The sequence below is a fragment of the Dermochelys coriacea genome, chromosome 4, assembly GCF_009764565.3.
Source record: "Dermochelys coriacea isolate rDerCor1 chromosome 4, rDerCor1.pri.v4, whole genome shotgun sequence".
NCBI classification, from domain to species: Eukaryota; Metazoa; Chordata; order Testudines; family Dermochelyidae; genus Dermochelys; species Dermochelys coriacea.
This window is the reverse complement of record NC_050071.1, coordinates 138566960-138584768: the sequence shown is the minus strand read 5'-3', so window position 1 is coordinate 138584768 and position 17809 is coordinate 138566960. Positions and strand designations below refer to the sequence as shown.

Genomic DNA, 17809 nt, shown 5'->3' with positions numbered 1-17809 from the left:
GGTGGTGAAATGGTTTACCGACTGACACCTTATCAATGAGAACGAACTTCCTCTGATGTTGCAAAACAGCACCCTTCGTGAGCAATCTGCAAAGCTTTTGTGTAAAGAGCTTGCTCTTCTGTGCACAGGGATTTTGTACGCTTCGTTCCCTACAGCACCAGCAAATCTACAGTAGTTTGAAAAATTGCATACAGCGTGTGTGATTGAGACAGACATGTAACTTCATGCCTGTCCTGTAATGAAATATTATATTGGAACAATATGTGTTGCCTGAAAGCAAATTGCCTTTGAAACGCGGCTTGCTGTAATATAAAAAGAACCAAGGTTTGTCCCTCTTCCATTGACCTGGTTTTAATTGTGTATTTAAAAAAATGCACCACTGCAGTATTAGAGTGTTAGAATCAGTGCTGTAAATAAAAAAACATGCTCATATTGCACAGACAAGGCTTTGGTCAAAATATCTGGATGCCTAAAGTTAGGCTTCTAATGTCATATTTCAGGGTCTAAATAAAAATGGCCAGATTTTTTTCCCAAGTTGCAGCTGCTCCCACTGACTCACTGGGATTTTGGGCGCTCAGTGCTTCTGAAAATTGGGCCATTTAGATTTAGTCTCCTAACTTGATATTGAAGACCCTAATTTTAAGCACCTAGCTTTGAAAATTTCGGCCTGTATTTTTAGCCTGTGTAGTGCTGCTAATGATATCTGCAACCCACTTAAATGTTGCCCTTATGCTTTATTTTGTCAGTATAAACTTTAATTTTAAAATAGTGCAGCCTTCTTGTACAATTGTGGTGAGAGGATGTATTAAATTCACATGCACCTACGGCGTTCCCTTGGATGCTAACAAGCTCAGGCTGCAATGCAATTTCAGTTTGTGGCTATTTTCAAACATTCATAAATTTCTGAAAATTTCCCATGCTTAATGTTGGCAGGAAGGTAAAGTTATTTAGAAAGTTTGAACAAAATTCCTTTTGAGCTGTTCTAATTATTAGAGTTGGGAGAGAGGTTTTTAAAAGATTGATGCTGTGCATAAGCAGTGAAAATGTGAATACAGAGGAACTCGGTTTGAGTTTCAAAAATATTTCTGGGTTTGAAAAATATTGTTTGACTCCTAATGTGTGCTCCCTGCTGAACCCCTTCCATCTCCTTGCAAATCCTGTATCATCACGATGATAGACTAGATGATAATTAATAATACCTAGTTCTTTTCAGCCATAGATCTCCACGCTTTACAAAAGAGATCAGTACCATTATCCCTGTTTTCCAATTGGGAAAACTGAGGCAGGGAGAGAGAGAAATGTCTTGTCTGAGATCTCTTAGCAGGCCAGTGGCAGAGCCAGGAATTGAATCCAGGTCTTCCAAATCCCAGTCCAGTACTCTGCCCACTCGACCATGTTGCCTTGTGGCTTTATTTCAACTTAAATGGTTTGCTGAAGAAGAGTCTAAGGAGGAGAGCTCTGCTTTGAAGTCTGCATTAGTGGATTATGGCCCTCTTGCTGCCTCACTACCCAGTTACCATTATTGTGAAACTAATCCTTTTGGGGCCAGGATCCTCCCGGCATGTACAGCATGGGGTGGGGTGATTTATATAGCACCGCAGAACTGTGCAGCACTTCACGGGCCTGTAAGAGGCGAGAGGTCAGATTCTGTTCTCCCTTGTTGGTTACAAATCCAGATGGACCCACTGACTTCAGGGGAGTTCATTCTCGGAGGGAGTGTGAATTTATACCAGGGTCTGAGAGACTTACTTAAAGGGTGGAAAGGATTGAAAAACTTCATAAGAAGGATAGAAATTGATCAGAAGAAATACTTTACACTTGTAGAGAGCCCAAACATGGTGTCGTGTTGAGGTGGGAGAGGAGTAAGATGCGACTGCTTCAAGGCAAAAAAAACAAAAAACAAAAAAAACCACCACCAATGTATGCAGCGGCAGTTACCAAATTTCCTTAGTGCTGGGGTTTCCCCACTCCCCACCCATCCTTTAAGGGAGGTGGCCCGTCTATTCTCTCTCCTGCACGTTCCCTGCAGCTTCACTTGAGAGCAATAGATCTGAGATCAGGCCAAAATAAACGACATAACCGTACTTTGCTTTTTTTCCCCAGAGGTTTAATTTCGCTTTCCTCCCACACACTCCCCGAAACGTTTTCACTGGTTGCCCTCGTGTTTCCTAAATCCTTGGGAGTGAGGCAGGCAGCACCATAAATGGCTACTAAACCAAGTAGTTAAGGACTGATCTTAGAGCTATTTCATAACGTGGACCACTTCCACGGGTGGATAGATTCTCCTGTGGACACCTCCCTGTCTAGTCCTGAGTCCACGCCTTCCACACAGCAGCTGTAGTGCTTGGTGATATGAAAGAAGGATACAAAGACAGTAGTAAGAGAGCCAGGTGAAAATACATGTGTGTTAATGTAATAGACATACCTGCTTTACTATGTTTTTTTTTTCCCCACATGTTCCATCTCTGCTGTTTGTTGCCCCTCTCAGTGAATTTATTGGTATACAAGCTCCTCATTTCTCTCTTTACAGTTTGGGTCTGTCCTCAGGTTTGATCATGGTTGAATTTACACCAAAGAAATGCATGAAGCAGCTGACCAGGGAGTTGCTGGGGGTTTTTTATGTTCGGATTAATTGTTCAACAAAGCCTCTAGAAATCCTGAGTGTCCTGCTAATAAAACTAATAAGCATTCAGGCTTGAAGGCTGGCGGATGCTTCATTGTTCTTACTGAAGGCGCTGCTCAGACCCCCTGGAAATGCTCTGCTGATCACAATATGAGAGCTGAAGGTCTGAGAAGTAAGTGTAGGTCAGCTTGTAATGAGTGACCAAGGAAAAAAGACGTGGGACCAAGAATGGCACGCTTTGTCAATCTCCTCGCACTGATGTGTTTCCTACAGTGTGCTGGATGTGGAAATACTGACACTAACATTGTGGCAGATTTTAGTCCTACTGAAGTCAAAGGCACAGCTCTTTAGACGTGTGAGAGAGAGAGAATAGGTTGGTTGGTTTGCTTGTCAGCCTCTTTTAGAACCAGGAAAATGATGTCCGACTGTTGTAAATGGGCCAGTTGTCTTTTGATTTTTGCAGAACAACCATCTGGAAATTTTGAAGGACTCAACTCTTATCACTTCCCTTCAAAAGTGTTGTCAGGTTCTTTTGTGCTTCAAAATTCTACGTAGCATTTGAGTTACAGGGATGTGATCGGAACAGAGTTGTGAAGGACTTTGATGTGTCTCAGTGATTCTAGATCAAATTGGCTCAGTTTACAAGTGAAGAAGGGCTCTGAGAGCCAGGCTGTGTTCTTTCAGGCTCATGTGCTGCTAATAATAAAGATTCTGCAGCTGGATCTTAGTTAATAACCTTTTTGGTGAGGCAGGACCCAGAAAATAATCCCACTCCCTCTCAAAAGCTGTGTTAAATCTGCAGGAATAAAAAGCAGCAAAATTTCCCCATTTGACTCTGAATGCACAAAAGGATCAGATCTGGTAAGAAATTAGGTGCTTTTTTTCCAGTCACTTTTTCACCATAATGACTCTTTAGGGCCACAGTCCCACAAGTTTCAGAGGGCCTGCTGTGTTGGTCTGTATCAGCAAAAATAACGAGGAGTCCTTGTGGCACCTTAGAGACTAACACATTTATTTGGGTATAAGCTTTCGTGGGCTAGAAACCACTTCATCAGATGCATGAAGTGGAAAATACAGGAGGCAGGTATAAATACACACCTGTGAAAAGATGGGAGTTGCCTTATCAAGTGCGGGGTCAGTGCTAACAAGGCCAATTCAATCAGGGTGGATGTGGCCCACGAGTGACTCAGCCTGGGAGTGCTGAGGCGTATAATAATTTTTTTTGGCTGTCTCTACTACAGGGCAGATATATCCATGCTGTGTTCTAAGGGCCCAATCCTGTCTCTCGTATTTCATGATAGGACCTTTTTTTTTTTTTTTTTTTTACTGTGTACATTTTATTGATGTAATGGTTCAATTTCCCTCCGTTTTCAGGAAGCAACTGCTATATAATACCAGTGTCAAAGAAATGCTGCATGGTTATTTCGGAGTGGAACTGAGGGAACAGCTAGCCATTAGAAACGGGCACAGCAGGATTTTGCTTCAAAAATACCTTACTGTGGTGGTGGTATTATTTCCTCCTGAGAACACGAAGGAAAAATGCATAGAAAGCAGCAAACCAAGCACGTGCTTGGGATGGCACATTTCGAGGGACGGCATTCCGGCCACCCTTTTTGCTTGGTCAGTTGCGCTCTCGGAGCTTGGGGCGGCAAAAAACCTAGATCCAGCCCTGTCTCTGAGCACGAAACCCCTGCAATCCCATCCTGGCTGTGCCCCTGATTTTTCTAGGCAGCCTAGAGCAAGTCACTTAACATGTGTGCTTCTGTTTTCCTCTCTTGTTAGATGGTTGTGATGCCCCCAGCACAGGGCAGTTAGGAGATTTAATTACCAATTGTACCCAGCTTTGAAGATTTAAAATGCTTTATAAGGCACAGTTAGTATTAGTGACTAGAAATGATTGAAAGGCACCAGAATGCACAGCTTTTAGCTAACTAGAGTGAACCGCTAACTGAAGAACTTTTTTTTCTCTCCTTATGGCCACCTCTTGTGTTCTATTCATAAACCAGGCAGTTAATACAGCTACTTGTATCTCTTACATATAACCAGTTGAGTGGTCTGCCATCAAAAAAAACATTTTTTTTAAACCTTGTAATAGGCCTGATTCTTCTTTCTCACTTGTTTGCCACCAGTGTAACTCCACTGACTTCAGTAGTTACTCCTGTTTTACACGGGTATAAGTGAGAGCAGGATCAGGGTCAGTAACTGAAAATGGATAGGTTGCATTAATGTATGGTTTGGGGGCAGGGACTTCCTGTAGCTTGCACTGCAGAAGAAATGTGTTCATGCAAATTGAGGAAGCAGTTTGCTATATAAAAGTGTGTCTCTCCCCTTCATCAGATCTTTTCCGAGCCAGCCTAGTAAGGGCTGAACTGACTGAGACAATTACTGTATTAAAAGAAGGGCAGAGGCAGAGCTGCTTGTGAAATTAATGATGCAATCAAGGGAGAGTCTAGAAGTTTCAGTTTTCAGAAAGTCCTTCTGTTCTGGGCCTGTCCCAGCGAACCCAATTGGCACCCAAATGATAAAGTAAGCAGGGTCTCCATTAAACTAAACCTGGTTTGAGGAGGAATGACTTGAGCACTTCATTTTTCTGCAGGAAGAGGAACAAAAGAAAGCAAAAGAAGAAGAGGAGCAGAGGGAACATGAAGAGTACCTCAAGCTGAAGGAGAGTTTTGTAGTTGAAGAGGAGGGTGTCGAAGAAGCAATGACCGTGGAAGAGGTATGTTGTGCTGTCACTGCAGCCAGTATTCCTGACTTCCCACCCAGCTTCCTGAAACTGAATAGATTCAGCTGTTTAAATTGTCCTGATTACATTTTATCCCCCTTATTGTTGTAAAAATCAAAAAAACCCATCCAAACCATTCTGAATTGAGTCCTGGGTGAGTTACTTGTGTGGTGTGTGCCGAGTGCACATAAGGAATTATTTTTGCCTTTAAATGACAGATCTGGTATATAGTAAATGTGAACCTAGAGCATTTACTGGAGAACATTAGAATGCTTTACACCAACCTTTAGATTTAGAGAGAAATGCGAAGGGGCAAATTCAGCACATGTGGAAAGGAGTACAAACCCCCCCAGTGGGGTTCCATCTGCTTACAGCATGGCTGAATTAGCCTAGGAGTTCTGTAATCCAAATGCCTTCCTAGGGTTAGAAACCCTGCAGTACAAGTGCAGAAAGTGCTGCTAGAAAAGGGCAGATAGCAGTGGAAGCGCGCAATTCCGAAGGCAGGGTTTGATTCCAAAATAGCTGCCAAGTATGTTTTAAATCCAGCTTCAATATCTAAGGGGTTTAATTATCACTAAATCAGGGGAATGAAACTGAACTAAAGCTGATTTTAAAAGAGATTTTATTTAAATGAAGCATTACAATGCCCATATCTCTGGTGTTTCTGGTTGTGTGTTGTTAGAACTGTACACTCTGCGATGGAAGCGACTGTTGCTAATTCCTTACCCTCTGCATAGGATTGTGGCACTCTATTGCGGCTGCATACAAGCATGTCTTTTGGATGCTGCTGATAAAACGTGGTATTTCGCATCATGGTACATGACTTTTTTTTTAATGCTGCCACTGTGGACGGCAAGAGTCTCATTTATAATCCGTTAGAGGCTAAATGGTTTGCTTTGTTTTAATTTTAAGTGCTGTGAAATAATGAAGGGAATGGAGACCTCATGCTCCAAATGTTTGCAGCTGAATATATTTGTTATGCTAAAATCTTCTTTTTTTTAAGTGTCAAAAATTCTTACACTGCTGCGACCCCAGTTTGTTCAGTGAGGTGGCATCAGTGTAAATCAGATTGGTAGTGGTGATTTCCCTCCCCCCCCGTCCAGCCACTCACTCTAAACCAAAGAAGCATTCATCATGGCTCTAAATTAGGACCAATGTAAGTCATGCCACATTAGTGATGGTGGAATAGATCTTCAGAGGTACAAAGGGCAGTTTGGTGCCAAGCTCCTACTGAAAGTTAGTTTGACTAGGGTGGCTAACTTCTATCGGTTCCTTTGTAAATCTACCCTTACTGTGCCATTGGCATTTCTGAACATTTGCATAGCAGTGTCTTACAGCACCAAAATGTGGCTAAAACAGACTTTTTCCATCTGTTTAAGTTACATGCAATGTTAAGCCGCTGTGCCAACTATACCACAGGTGCTCTTGGGAGATCAGTTAAAGCTAAGACAAAATTGTCACATGATCAGCTCCCTTTAAACAGGAGTATATAACTTAGTCTCATTAATTTGTTTGGGGGGAGGCAAAGGAATCTGGGGTGTACAAGATCTAGACCAGGAGGGTTATTGTATGTAAATGGGAGCGGAAAGGGGCTTTACTTGCTTAAGATGGAGGTTGTTCTCAGCTTAATGTTTTTGTTTATAAAGTACATATTTCAAATGCCTGTTAAACAAAGACTTTCCAAGATAAACAGTTATACAGGGCTGCTGTCAGCGCTAACATGGCTGGAAGGCCGTAGGCTTTCTGCCTTGTGCTTTATGAGGCATCCAGTATCCTGCTGCAGTCTAGGGTGACCAGCCAGCAAGTGTGGAAAAATCAGGATGGGGGTGGGGGTCTATAGGAGCCTATATAAGAAAAAGACCCCAAAATTGGGACTGTCCCTATAAAATCAGGATATCTGGTCATCCTACTGCAGTCACATGCTCTGTCAGTGGTTATTGGTTACTAGTCAATTATTGGTTACCAACATCCTCAAGCTTGAGTGTCTAGAATTAGGCACCTAAATCTGTAGTTAGGCAACTAATATAAATGATTTAATAATTCCCAGAGAATCTGAGTACCAGCATCTTCCATTTACTTAAATGCAAATTTTAGTTGTGCAGCGCCTTTGATGATCAGGCAACTTTTATTTAGATGCCTAACTATTGATTTAGATGCCTAATTTCAGGCATCCAAGTTTAAAAGAAATTCGCTCCACTTTCTCTTGTGTGATGAATAGTCCAGGCTAAATTCTGCCCTTGGATGCATCTGAGCGGCCTCCCATTGATATCACTCCACGCCCTGCCCTTCACACATGCAGAGGGCACGGTTTGGTCCTTGATATTTGTAACTTACTAGAAGGTGCAGAAAGTAACTTGGTCTAAACGTGAATGAAACACACTATCTATGGCATAGACATAAAGAAGATAGAAATTGGATATTTCCACTCTATTTGGACAGGTATAAAATATATATTTAATTTAAATACAGATACCTTGAGTCTTGTTTTGATTTTGGATAAATCAGTGCAAATTCATAGATATTAACTCCAGATTTACACTGGTGCAACAAATGAGAATCTGTTCCTCATACAGCGCCTTATATGAATAAGTCTATTTTATAACCCTTGTTTTTCCATCAGTTTGCAGACTCATTTGATTTGATTTCTATTCATTTGAATTAATAACTGTTTTCCTTGCTGTATCCAGTCCCATAGCTTTCTAACGGAATTTATCAACTACATTAAGGTAAGCTACCATTCCTCTTTCTTTATATCCAGTGTGTGTTCCTTTTATTTATTATTTTTATTATGAAAACGTTTATTGGCAGAGAACTTTATAAAGAAGGGAACCCTTTTGTTAATATCTAGGTGGATATTTAATAAAACAAGTATTCAAGCATTACATGGACCTGAACTACAATGTATGTTTGCTCTTGCAGCTCACAAATGTGTGAATAGTTGCTGGAGTAGTTCCTCCTACTCCTCATTTTATCTTGTGGCCATATTTTGGCACTTATATGTCTATTGCTGTTGTACCCCAGTCACTGAAGTCAACACGTGCCCCCAGGAGTTGAATTGGTACCTTAGATACTTAAAGTAAAACTCTGGAAATGTTTAAATAGAATTTTACTCTCCTGTTTGCTTTGGGATAGTGTTCTAGATATTCCAGTTTAAGCAGATCACTTTAAGAACATGTAATTTCCTTTTAGAAGTTATCAATAACTGAGCATTTCATTCCACCGTTAAAAGACCTTCATAGTGTAATCTGGACTTGGCAGCAATGATGTCTGTCTACCCTGCAGTTGGAGGTGTAACTGGAGCACAAGTACATGCACCACAGTAGCATTGATCTAGGTAGCTCAAATACCAGTAGAAATGAAGCCACAGCAGCAGGGGCTAGCTACCGAATAAGTACCCAGCACGGGCTTGTACAGCCCATGCTGCTGCTTCTTCACTGCTCTTTGCACTCGTGCTCGCTAGATCAGAGCTAGCTCTGGTGCTGAATTGCACCTCTGACTGCAGTGTAGACATACCCATACTCCTTGTAGTAAAATTTCTGAGTCTTGAATAGAAAAATTACTATATTTTTTAAAAAAAAATTACCTAGCCAGTTTCTTGGTGTCCAGTCCTGTGAGGTGGTGGTCTCCCTCAACTCGCATAGAGGCCAGTGGTAGTTGAGGACACTCCATGCCATACAAGATTCGGCCCTGAGTTTGCGAATGTTGAAGGCACAGTAATGATTATTTTTTATTTAATTCACTGGTTCCATGGCAGTTTAGTTCCCCTCCCCCCACCACTGAGTGAGAGTGCGGATTGCTGAATTTATGTGGTATCTGTTGTACCTAGTGCATGTTTTGATCCTCTTGAAACACAAGCACAATAAAGGTCACACAAACCTCTCACTTGACTTCCTCTGTAACTTCTTTACCCTTGAGATGCGTGGCCGTGTCTTAACCTTTAGAGAAGTGTTGTAGAAAAGCTCACTCGTCAGCGTGTCTTAGGGTTCCTTTTAATAGCATTGGGGAGCTTCATTTTTAAAGTTTGGGGTATTTGTGGTGATTCGCCCTCTCCAATTAAAATGGAAGCCTCAACTTGCATTTTGACTGCCATATACATTGTCTGTCTGAAACTGGAGAAGCAATAACAGTGTGTGACTCTGACATAAGCATATGCAAAAGGCCCTGCTTCAGAAAAACATCCCAATTCAGGAAGGCTCTTAAGCACATGCGTTACTGAATAGGGATGGATGGCAGAATTGGGAGCAATATTTTCTTTAACATTTTTAACTTTCTCTCGAGCTTGAAAATATACTTGGTTTAGAGAAGACAAGGGCAGCATACAATCCCTCCTAGCTGGATATGTTGTTGCTTTTTCAGAAGGAATGACTTCTCTGCTGAAACAGTGCTAATCCGGCAGCATCAGTCTGAAAGCATCGGTCACGTGGTCTTAAAGAGCAGCCGATGCCTCAACAACAAAAAAAATAGTAATTTAACTTTTCTGTTGAGGAAGCTGTTCTGACTGTGTCAGTTTTTGAGTGGAGGCAGCTTGCTTCATATTTTATTCTTAGATACATTTTACATGAAATGTAGACTCTCTTTGGTTTGTTTTTTGGGATTGGAATTTTCTGATTAAGACTGGATTTACAAAGGACCCAAAGGGAGTGAGGCACCCAGATCCCATTGAAATTAGATGGAGATTGAGTGCCTCATTCCCTCAGGCTCCTTTGAAAATCCCTTGATTATTAAATTCATCTGCAGATCCTGAAGTCTCAAGCCTCTGTGATCTTGCGTGTGTGTGTGAAATCTGTGCCAAAAGCGTTTCCATTCCCCAGCAACCGATTGTGACGTTACAAACTGGGGGTTCTGGCTTTTGAAAGAGATGCAGTGGAGCAACAGAAAAGACGCTGGGTTTGGACATGGTGCCAGAGCTGTGTAGGCCACTTCAGAAAAAGGACAACTCTGTGGGCCCAATCGGTACTTTACAAATTAATTGGCGGTTGTTTGAAAGCTGCAGGGAGGCTCGGGATCGTGGGAAGTAGTCCGGCCAGAGAAGGATGAGTGGGCAAAGTGCTGGTGAGGCAGCCCAAAATGCTAAGAGAAACGTACAGATGCACCTCAGACTGTGCCTCAGCCCATTAAATCATTTCCACTTGGACTCCCTGTTTTCAAACGTCTGAGCAGCTTCAGGTGGCTGTCAGTTTGTTTTTAAAAAGAACCTGTTGCAAAAATACCAAAAGGGGATGGGGGTTAAATCCCGAGTGCACGTAGACGCTCTCTCGGAAGTAAGATCAAAATCGTGCTCCCCTTATTCACATGAATCATCTCCTTGATTACAGTGGGATTCATTGTGTAAATAACCAGAGCAGGAGTTGACCCTAAATTACAGTTTCTGGCCCCAGTTCAGCAAAGTACTTAAGCACATGCCAGCCTACTGAAATTAATGGAACTTCAGCATGTGTTTTTGGAAGTTACGCACATGCTGAAGTGCTCTGCAATGAATCAGGCCTCAAGCTTCAGTGACTCTATTTCTGCAAAAGAGAGCCTTGATTTCCTAGAATACCAGCTATGATAAGCGATTCACCTGGAAAGCTTCCAGTAAACTTTCAGTAGTTCGCGGATGACTGTTTTTAAGGGAAAATTTAAATCCTCTTTTCTCATTTCGTAAAGGGGTGGGAGTTTGTTTGGTTTTTTTGGTTGGTTTTTTTTTTTTTGCCCCTTATCCTTTAAAATGAAGATGTGATGATCCGATCCATAGCAGTTCCCAGCTCTGAGAACTGAATTCCATGGACTGGTTTCAGTTCTGTATCTTCAGTCCATGGTAGTCAGTTCTCTAGCTTGGCTGTGTCTAACTTCACAACTAGTAAGTCTGGGGGGTTTTGGGTTTTTTTTTTGTTTGTTTTTTTTCCTTCCCTTAATGAGAGAGGGCATGACTGTGTACAACCTCTTTATTTCCCAGATGTCCATTCAGGTTAGAGTTGCTGTGTCCTTAAATCGGTCAAAACATAAATGTTCTCATTCTGAAATGGTTCTGTCCAATTCAAACATAATACTTGCATCTGGAATTGTAAAGGTCTCCAAGATATTGCCGTCCCACCATACTGGAAGGAATAGTGGCCTGGAACTAAAAGAGAATAATACTTGGCACCTCTATAGCCCTTTATATTTAGAGTTCCTCACAAGCATTAATGCATCTTTACAGTGCATTTAGATAAATGAGATATTAACTCATTTTACTGATGGGGAAACCACAGCATGGAGTGGTTGAGTTCCCATTTCACCAGTGCATTGTACGACTCCAGTCTTCTTCTGTGTAAGTCCCTCTGGTTACATCAGTTTAAGACTAGAGTAAAGCAGCGGTGAATCAGATACTAAATGACTTGGTTAAAGTCACCCAGGAAATCCATGCCAAAGCCACTTAGAAAATTCAAGAGTTCTTTGCTCCCAGTTCTGTTCTCAGTCCATATCATACTGCTCCTCTGACAGAGCACTAGGAGTACATCTCTAACTCTGAGAAACTAGATAAGGGATTAACTTGCTAAAGAAGGTCATTAAGGCAACAACATTCGTGTTGGAGGGAAAAAAAGCAGATAAATCACCCAAGAGCTTAGTACGCCAGGAGGTCTGGCCCAGTTCTCCTTTTTTTTTTTTTTTTTAAACGTAATTTGCAACATCCCAAACTGAAGTGAAAAGGAATAGCTTTATGCAAACTGAAAACTTACCTTAATACTGGTGGGGAGAGATACAGGTTGCAGGAAGAACAGTCAGGCGCCTTTTATGAATATCTGCACGTCAATAGTCCAAAATGTTTCTGCTTATCTTGCCTCTCTAAAATACGAGATTGGTCATAACAGGTCTCTAGAAACACATGCAGTGCTTCATCCGCAGGTGGAAAAGAGCCTCTAATTTCTCTGTAAGCAAAACTGATTTAAATAAATGATTCAACTCAGTTGTTTCCCAAGCAGGAGAGTTTGCTAGGAATTGTGAACTTGAATTCTAGTTTATCTCCCACTGGATGCATCCTGCTAATTTCTGTGGCCAAACAGTTAAAAATCTAGTCCCCATTCTCATCAGCTGCTTATAACTCTTCTTTGTTTCCGTAGAATGCAAAGGTAGTTCTTCTGGAAGACCTGGCTTCCCATTTGGGGTTAAGATCCCAGGTAAGCATTACAAGCCAGACCTAATACACCAATACTAATAATGGGAGTGTTGGTAAATTGGGTAATTTCCATGTGAATCTTGGTGGTCCTATTGAAAATACTTGGGTTTCGACTGAAGTTCAACAGAAGGGCCACCCTAAAGGAATTCATTGGAAGAGCCATCCAGCCAATAACTTCATCAGCCAATGAGTCCTTGCCATGAAGGAGCATGCTCAGAATGTATTGTACCCCAGCACTTCTTGTTGGCCGCTGGAGCTGTAATCCCAGCCTTTCTTTGTATCCAGCACACGCTCTCTCCTGATTTACCAGTTTGGGATACTTGGGGCTACAGAATCACCTAAAATATAGCTACGAGCATGGTCATTGTTGGATAGGGTGGAAAGCTGCCCAGATGAGTGGGGAAAATTGCAACATTAGCCATACTGTTTCATGTACAGTAAGAGAACAGATGTTAATTTTTTTGTCCCTAGACTTTCCTCCCACACTGCCCCCTTCCCCAATTTATAGCCTGCTAAATTATTTGTAAATGGTTAAATGTTTTTAGGATGTGTTTTCTTATTAAAAACAAGCAACCTCACCTCTGCAAAAACTATAAAGAACCTTCCAAGAGAAATCTTGACCTTACATTGTACCTTTTGGCCTCTGTCCTCCATTTCTCTCTCTTCTCCCCCTCACTTCCCTCCTGGTCTACAGTTCTCTCTTCCTGTTCTGCCTTGGCTCTGTCTGCAGTTTGGGGAGGGGCCATGTATTTGATTTGATTCTGACATGCCTAGCACATGTCAGCTGCTCTATAAATAATCAAAGCCCATCTGGTCACATTGAGTCCTAGTGTAACCTTGGAGTTACCCCACTGATAAATTCGGCATGTTACCTTTTGGGCCAGTGGAGAACACAACAGACTTTAAGCAGAACAAATACATTTTCATTACTGTATTTGGGCCAGATCCTCAGCTGGTGTACATTGGCATAGTTGCCTGGTCTGGCCCTTTTGTTTCTGCGCGCGCGCGCGCGCACACACACACACACACACACACCTTTGTTAATGCTCAAGAGGTCTCTATGCAATCCCCTTCCATTAAATATGTAAATCATACCTCTCACATTCAGATAAGTTTGCAAGAACAGCCTCTTGTGGGGAGGGAGCTATTTGCATATACCGGATTACAGAGGCTGACCGCATCCTGGCTAAAACAAAACCTCATCCCGATAACAGGCTTATCGCTTGCATTTGTGTAGAAATGCTGATATGCATGTTTTACCTAAATATTCTGCACTCAAGAATAAGACATGAAACACAATCTCTCTGATATGCCTGGAAATGCGAGATCTCTCTCCTTTTAACTGATTCTTTTTCCCACCCCTCCAACAGGATGCAATTAATAGAATACAAGACCTGATGGCAGATGGCACTCTAACAGGTGATTAGTGGAAACGTTACAGGTTTCTATTGAGTTGTTTAGTGTGTAAATAGATGATGCAGAAAATGCATAGAACCCCCAGCAAGGTAGTAAGAAAATGCTTCTATTTAATTTATCCTGTAATCACCAAGGACTCCTACTTGACTTGATCAGTAGATATGTTAATTACCCTAATTTCAGCTTTGAAACTTGGGTGGTTTAAAATGGACTGCCATCCTGGAGAGGTGCTCTAGCATTTTTGTACCTGATTGTTGTTGCGGTACAGAATCAAAATAACGCACCTTCACCCACCACCACCCCCACCCCCACCCCCGCCCACATCAAGGTCCTGTGTATTGGTTTGAGTTCTGCTGAAGCACTTGAGCTGCATACAGGCATTGCTGGGCTGCACAGGTATGAATTTCACTCTCTCTGAGAGCTACATTATTTTTGCAATGAGAAAAGTCTCATTGTGGGGGTTTTCAGGTACTTTGCTAACCTGTTTTTAAAAAACATTACACCTAAGCCTAGAAAAGGGACTGTCCCAGGGCACTAGACCTTGGGGTGCATACAGGCTATCCCAGTGCACTTGTTACAGCTCTGAAGGCCTTTAAAACTGGGAGTAGAAGTTATGGATCACATGCCTGCTCTTAGTCATGTGCCCTACAGGAAATTCCTGTGTGTGGCTTCCTGCCTCTTGGGCAGGGGAAGCAGACAGGAGAGACGGGGGTCAGGGAAGGACGTGGATGGAGGCTTTCCACACCTGTCAGTAGGAGGCGAAGATGGAAACAGCAGCAGAGAGCAGGAGCTGGCTTGGGGAAAGCCTCCCTGGGGGGCTGGGAAGCGGTGGAGACAAGGACTAGACAAAATTGTTAGGGTTGCTTTGACTCTTTTGTTTCTAAGTTAAGAAAGAAAAACCCGAAGTGCCAAATAAACAAAACAAAACAAAAAAAGCCCTGGAACTGTGCATCTCTTTAGATTAGGATTTCCCTTTCCTCAGCTGGTAGAGGAGCCTATGCACTCAACTGAGATGCTGCCAGCCTGAAATCTCTAATCCACTTGTAAAATTTAAGTTCAAATAGCTTCTAGTTCTACAAGTGTCCATTAGGAATGCGGCCAGTGTTTGTCCTCATATCCATATGTTTAAGTCGGTGCTCCCTGAATAGATACAATCATGATAATAGCAAGTGTTGTTCATTCCAGTCATCATTTGACGGGTAGGGAAAGGTATTGTCTATGTTCAAGGGTGCTAAATTATCTGAAGGACTGAAGCGGGTTTGCTACAGGAGGCTCGATAACACAGGGGTTAGAGCACTTGCCTTTTAGTGCTGGCAACTTGGGCTACAGTTGTTAATGTGTTACTGTCTTATTACAATAAATACTAGCAGTACACTCCTTTGATTTTATTATATGTGTTGTTCTACTGCCTCTCAGCCCAAGAGAGACTATTTTCCTGCAAGCCCCAGTTATAGGCCAGGACCCTGATGTGCTAGGTGCTGTACAAATAGAGAACAAAATGATGATCCCTGCCGCAAAGAATTTACAATCAAAGTATAAAACAAGACAACAGGTGGAAAGAGGCAGATAAGGGGTATAGGGAAAAAAGGAGACAGTATTGATCAGAATGACAGGCTGTGGTCTCGGCACACCAGCAGCCTAAATGTTAAGTTCTTTGTAGGCATTGCAGCAAAGGAGTGTTTTAAGGAGGATAATGAAGTAGAGTGGAGTCCCATTGCACTAGGCACTATACAAATACCACGGAAGAAACACTCCCGGCCCCCAAACCTCAGCAATCTAAATAGATGAGACAGACCAAGTATGAAAGGAAGGCACAGAAGTGCGTTTCCCAAGGTCACCAGCAGGCCAATGACAGAGTTAGGAATAGAAGAACCCAAGTCTCCTTGTTCCTAGACCAGTGCCCCTGTCTGCTAGACCACAGCGCCTTGCTAAATCTGGAATTTAGTTTGTGTACTGTAAATGTAGTCCCTGAATTAACTAAAGGTGTGGGGTCATTAATGTCTATTGGGGAAATGTAGTTAGCTTTGAAGTATTGACTCCAGGTCACGTTTGTCTTCTAGGTGTGATTGATGACCGAGGAAAGTTCATCTATATCACTCCAGAGGAGATGACTGCAGTGGCTCAGTTTATCAAACAGAGAGGACGAGTCTCCATTGCAGAACTGGTCCAAGCAAGCAATTCCCTCATCAACCTCCAACCTGAGAGCAGAGCTGTCACTCAGAGCACAGCGTGATAATTCATTTTACAGTGTGGGAAGATACTGCAGTAGAGTAAATTAATAACATGTAGGTCATTAAAAATATCCCTGTCTTTTCATAACCATGAAAAAAAGATGTGGTGATTACTTTTAAACATGAACTGCAAGACATTATCCAATGGTTTGCTTCTCAATTGATTAGAGTAGATAATCAGAATAAAATGGAGCCACATTTTCCTTCCCCCCCCCCGCCCCCCAAGGACACTAAAAAAGAATCCAGGGCTAAACTACACTTTCTGGTGCATCTGTGGCTCCGTGATTTCAGTGACTTCCCTGTGAACGTGTTAGAGGATGGAATTTAGCCCCAAGTGCACATAAAAGCACAGCCAAAATTTTCAGTTTACTCTGAAAGCTCAGAGCCCTATGTTGCTGTGAAATGGACGAGCATGCTGGGTAATTGTATGCACCCTACCAATCAGACCATTTTGCTTCCAAATCCCGCGTCCATGTCACATTACAGTTGCTTTTGAAGCTGCATTTGGTGTTACCTAGGCCAGCTGTACCGTGTTATACTCCTAGTTTTAAGGTCTTCTTCTGGGCGTGCTGGCTACAGGCTGAAACAGTAGATCTATGCAGATGACATTTGCAGATTTTACTGTATTATCTAGAATTGATGTAGAAGATAAAAAGAAAACTATATTAAATGTTTGTCTCTGTTCTGGTTGTAATGATAACTCTTTTTATAAAGTACTTCACAGGTTCAAAGAACTTCAAACATTCTCTTGCTTAAAAGCGTTTGCCAAGGAAATTCCTCTGTTTTCTTGTTTATATAATGCCAAAAGTGCGGCAAGCATCCAGAGTGCACTCTTGTTGTGTCTGCAGCCAGGAAGAGAGAGAAACACAGAGCAAAATGAACATCCCCAGCTTACTGTACAGATCAGTCCTAATTATGGTCACCCTTGTGTACCCTGTTATCCTGACATGCCTTCCATGCGAATGCATGTGCCAAGTCAGTGAGACTGCACGTTTCAGACATGTAACTACTAAAAGGGTGTTCTGGATTGTTTTAAAAAATAACAACACAAGGGGGAGACTAACTTCCAGGACTTTCAAAGTGCAATTGCTACAATCAAGAGAATATTTCTAAGAGACTGTTGTGCTGTTGTAGCTTTAAATATTTGATTGGGAGGCAGGGGGATTTATTACCTATATGAGAATAATTTGCTTTATAGTCAGATGGGTGCTTTGCTAATTATCTTTCTGCTATAAATACATTGTACTTGTGAATCTGACATACAGTACTTAGGCACTTGGTTTTGTCCTTACAAAACTTATTTTTACATGAAAAGTCAAGGTAGAACTGAGCCGAATGGAAATCTTGCTGTTCTGATTCACCGTAAATATGATGATGTAGCAATAATATGCAAATGAAATGTTTCTGTTAACAGCGCCATTCCTGCTAAACCTACCCGCTATTGGAGGCAACGTTCAGCTGTAACGCTGCGTCCGGTACCTGATGTGAATGCTGCACGTTTCACCACTCCGCAGAGGCAGTCAGTCACCACCAGATACATTGGCTGATTTAAGACTTTTCAAAGTATCTGAATTATTCAGAGTTGGGTTGGGGTTTATGCTGGTGCTATCTCTTTTGTTTTGTCCTGTCCTGATATGGACTGTTTTCCTAGTAAAATAAACACAGTGGGGAGAATTGCA

General features: G+C 42.0%; 1 protein-coding gene across 2 annotated transcripts in view; it reads left to right on the top strand.

Annotated features, from left to right (window-relative positions):
* DDRGK1 (DDRGK domain containing 1) overlaps window positions 1-17809 on the top strand; it is a 48937-nt gene extending 31128 nt beyond the window's left edge. The window contains exons 5-10 of one of the 2 annotated variants that reach the window (XM_043512772.1): window positions 5220-5342; window positions 8036-8074; window positions 12428-12484; window positions 13854-13902; window positions 15960-16184; window positions 17545-17809. In XM_043512772.1, coding sequence (XP_043368707.1) covers window positions 5220-5342; window positions 8036-8074; window positions 12428-12484; window positions 13854-13902; window positions 15960-16132 — 441 coding nt within the window. In that variant the 3' untranslated portion in view covers window positions 16133-16184; window positions 17545-17809. Of the gene's footprint in view, window positions 1-5219; window positions 5343-8035; window positions 8075-12427; window positions 12485-13853; window positions 13903-15959 lie in introns of both variants that reach the window. The other variant, XM_038399778.2, reaches the window with a different exon arrangement.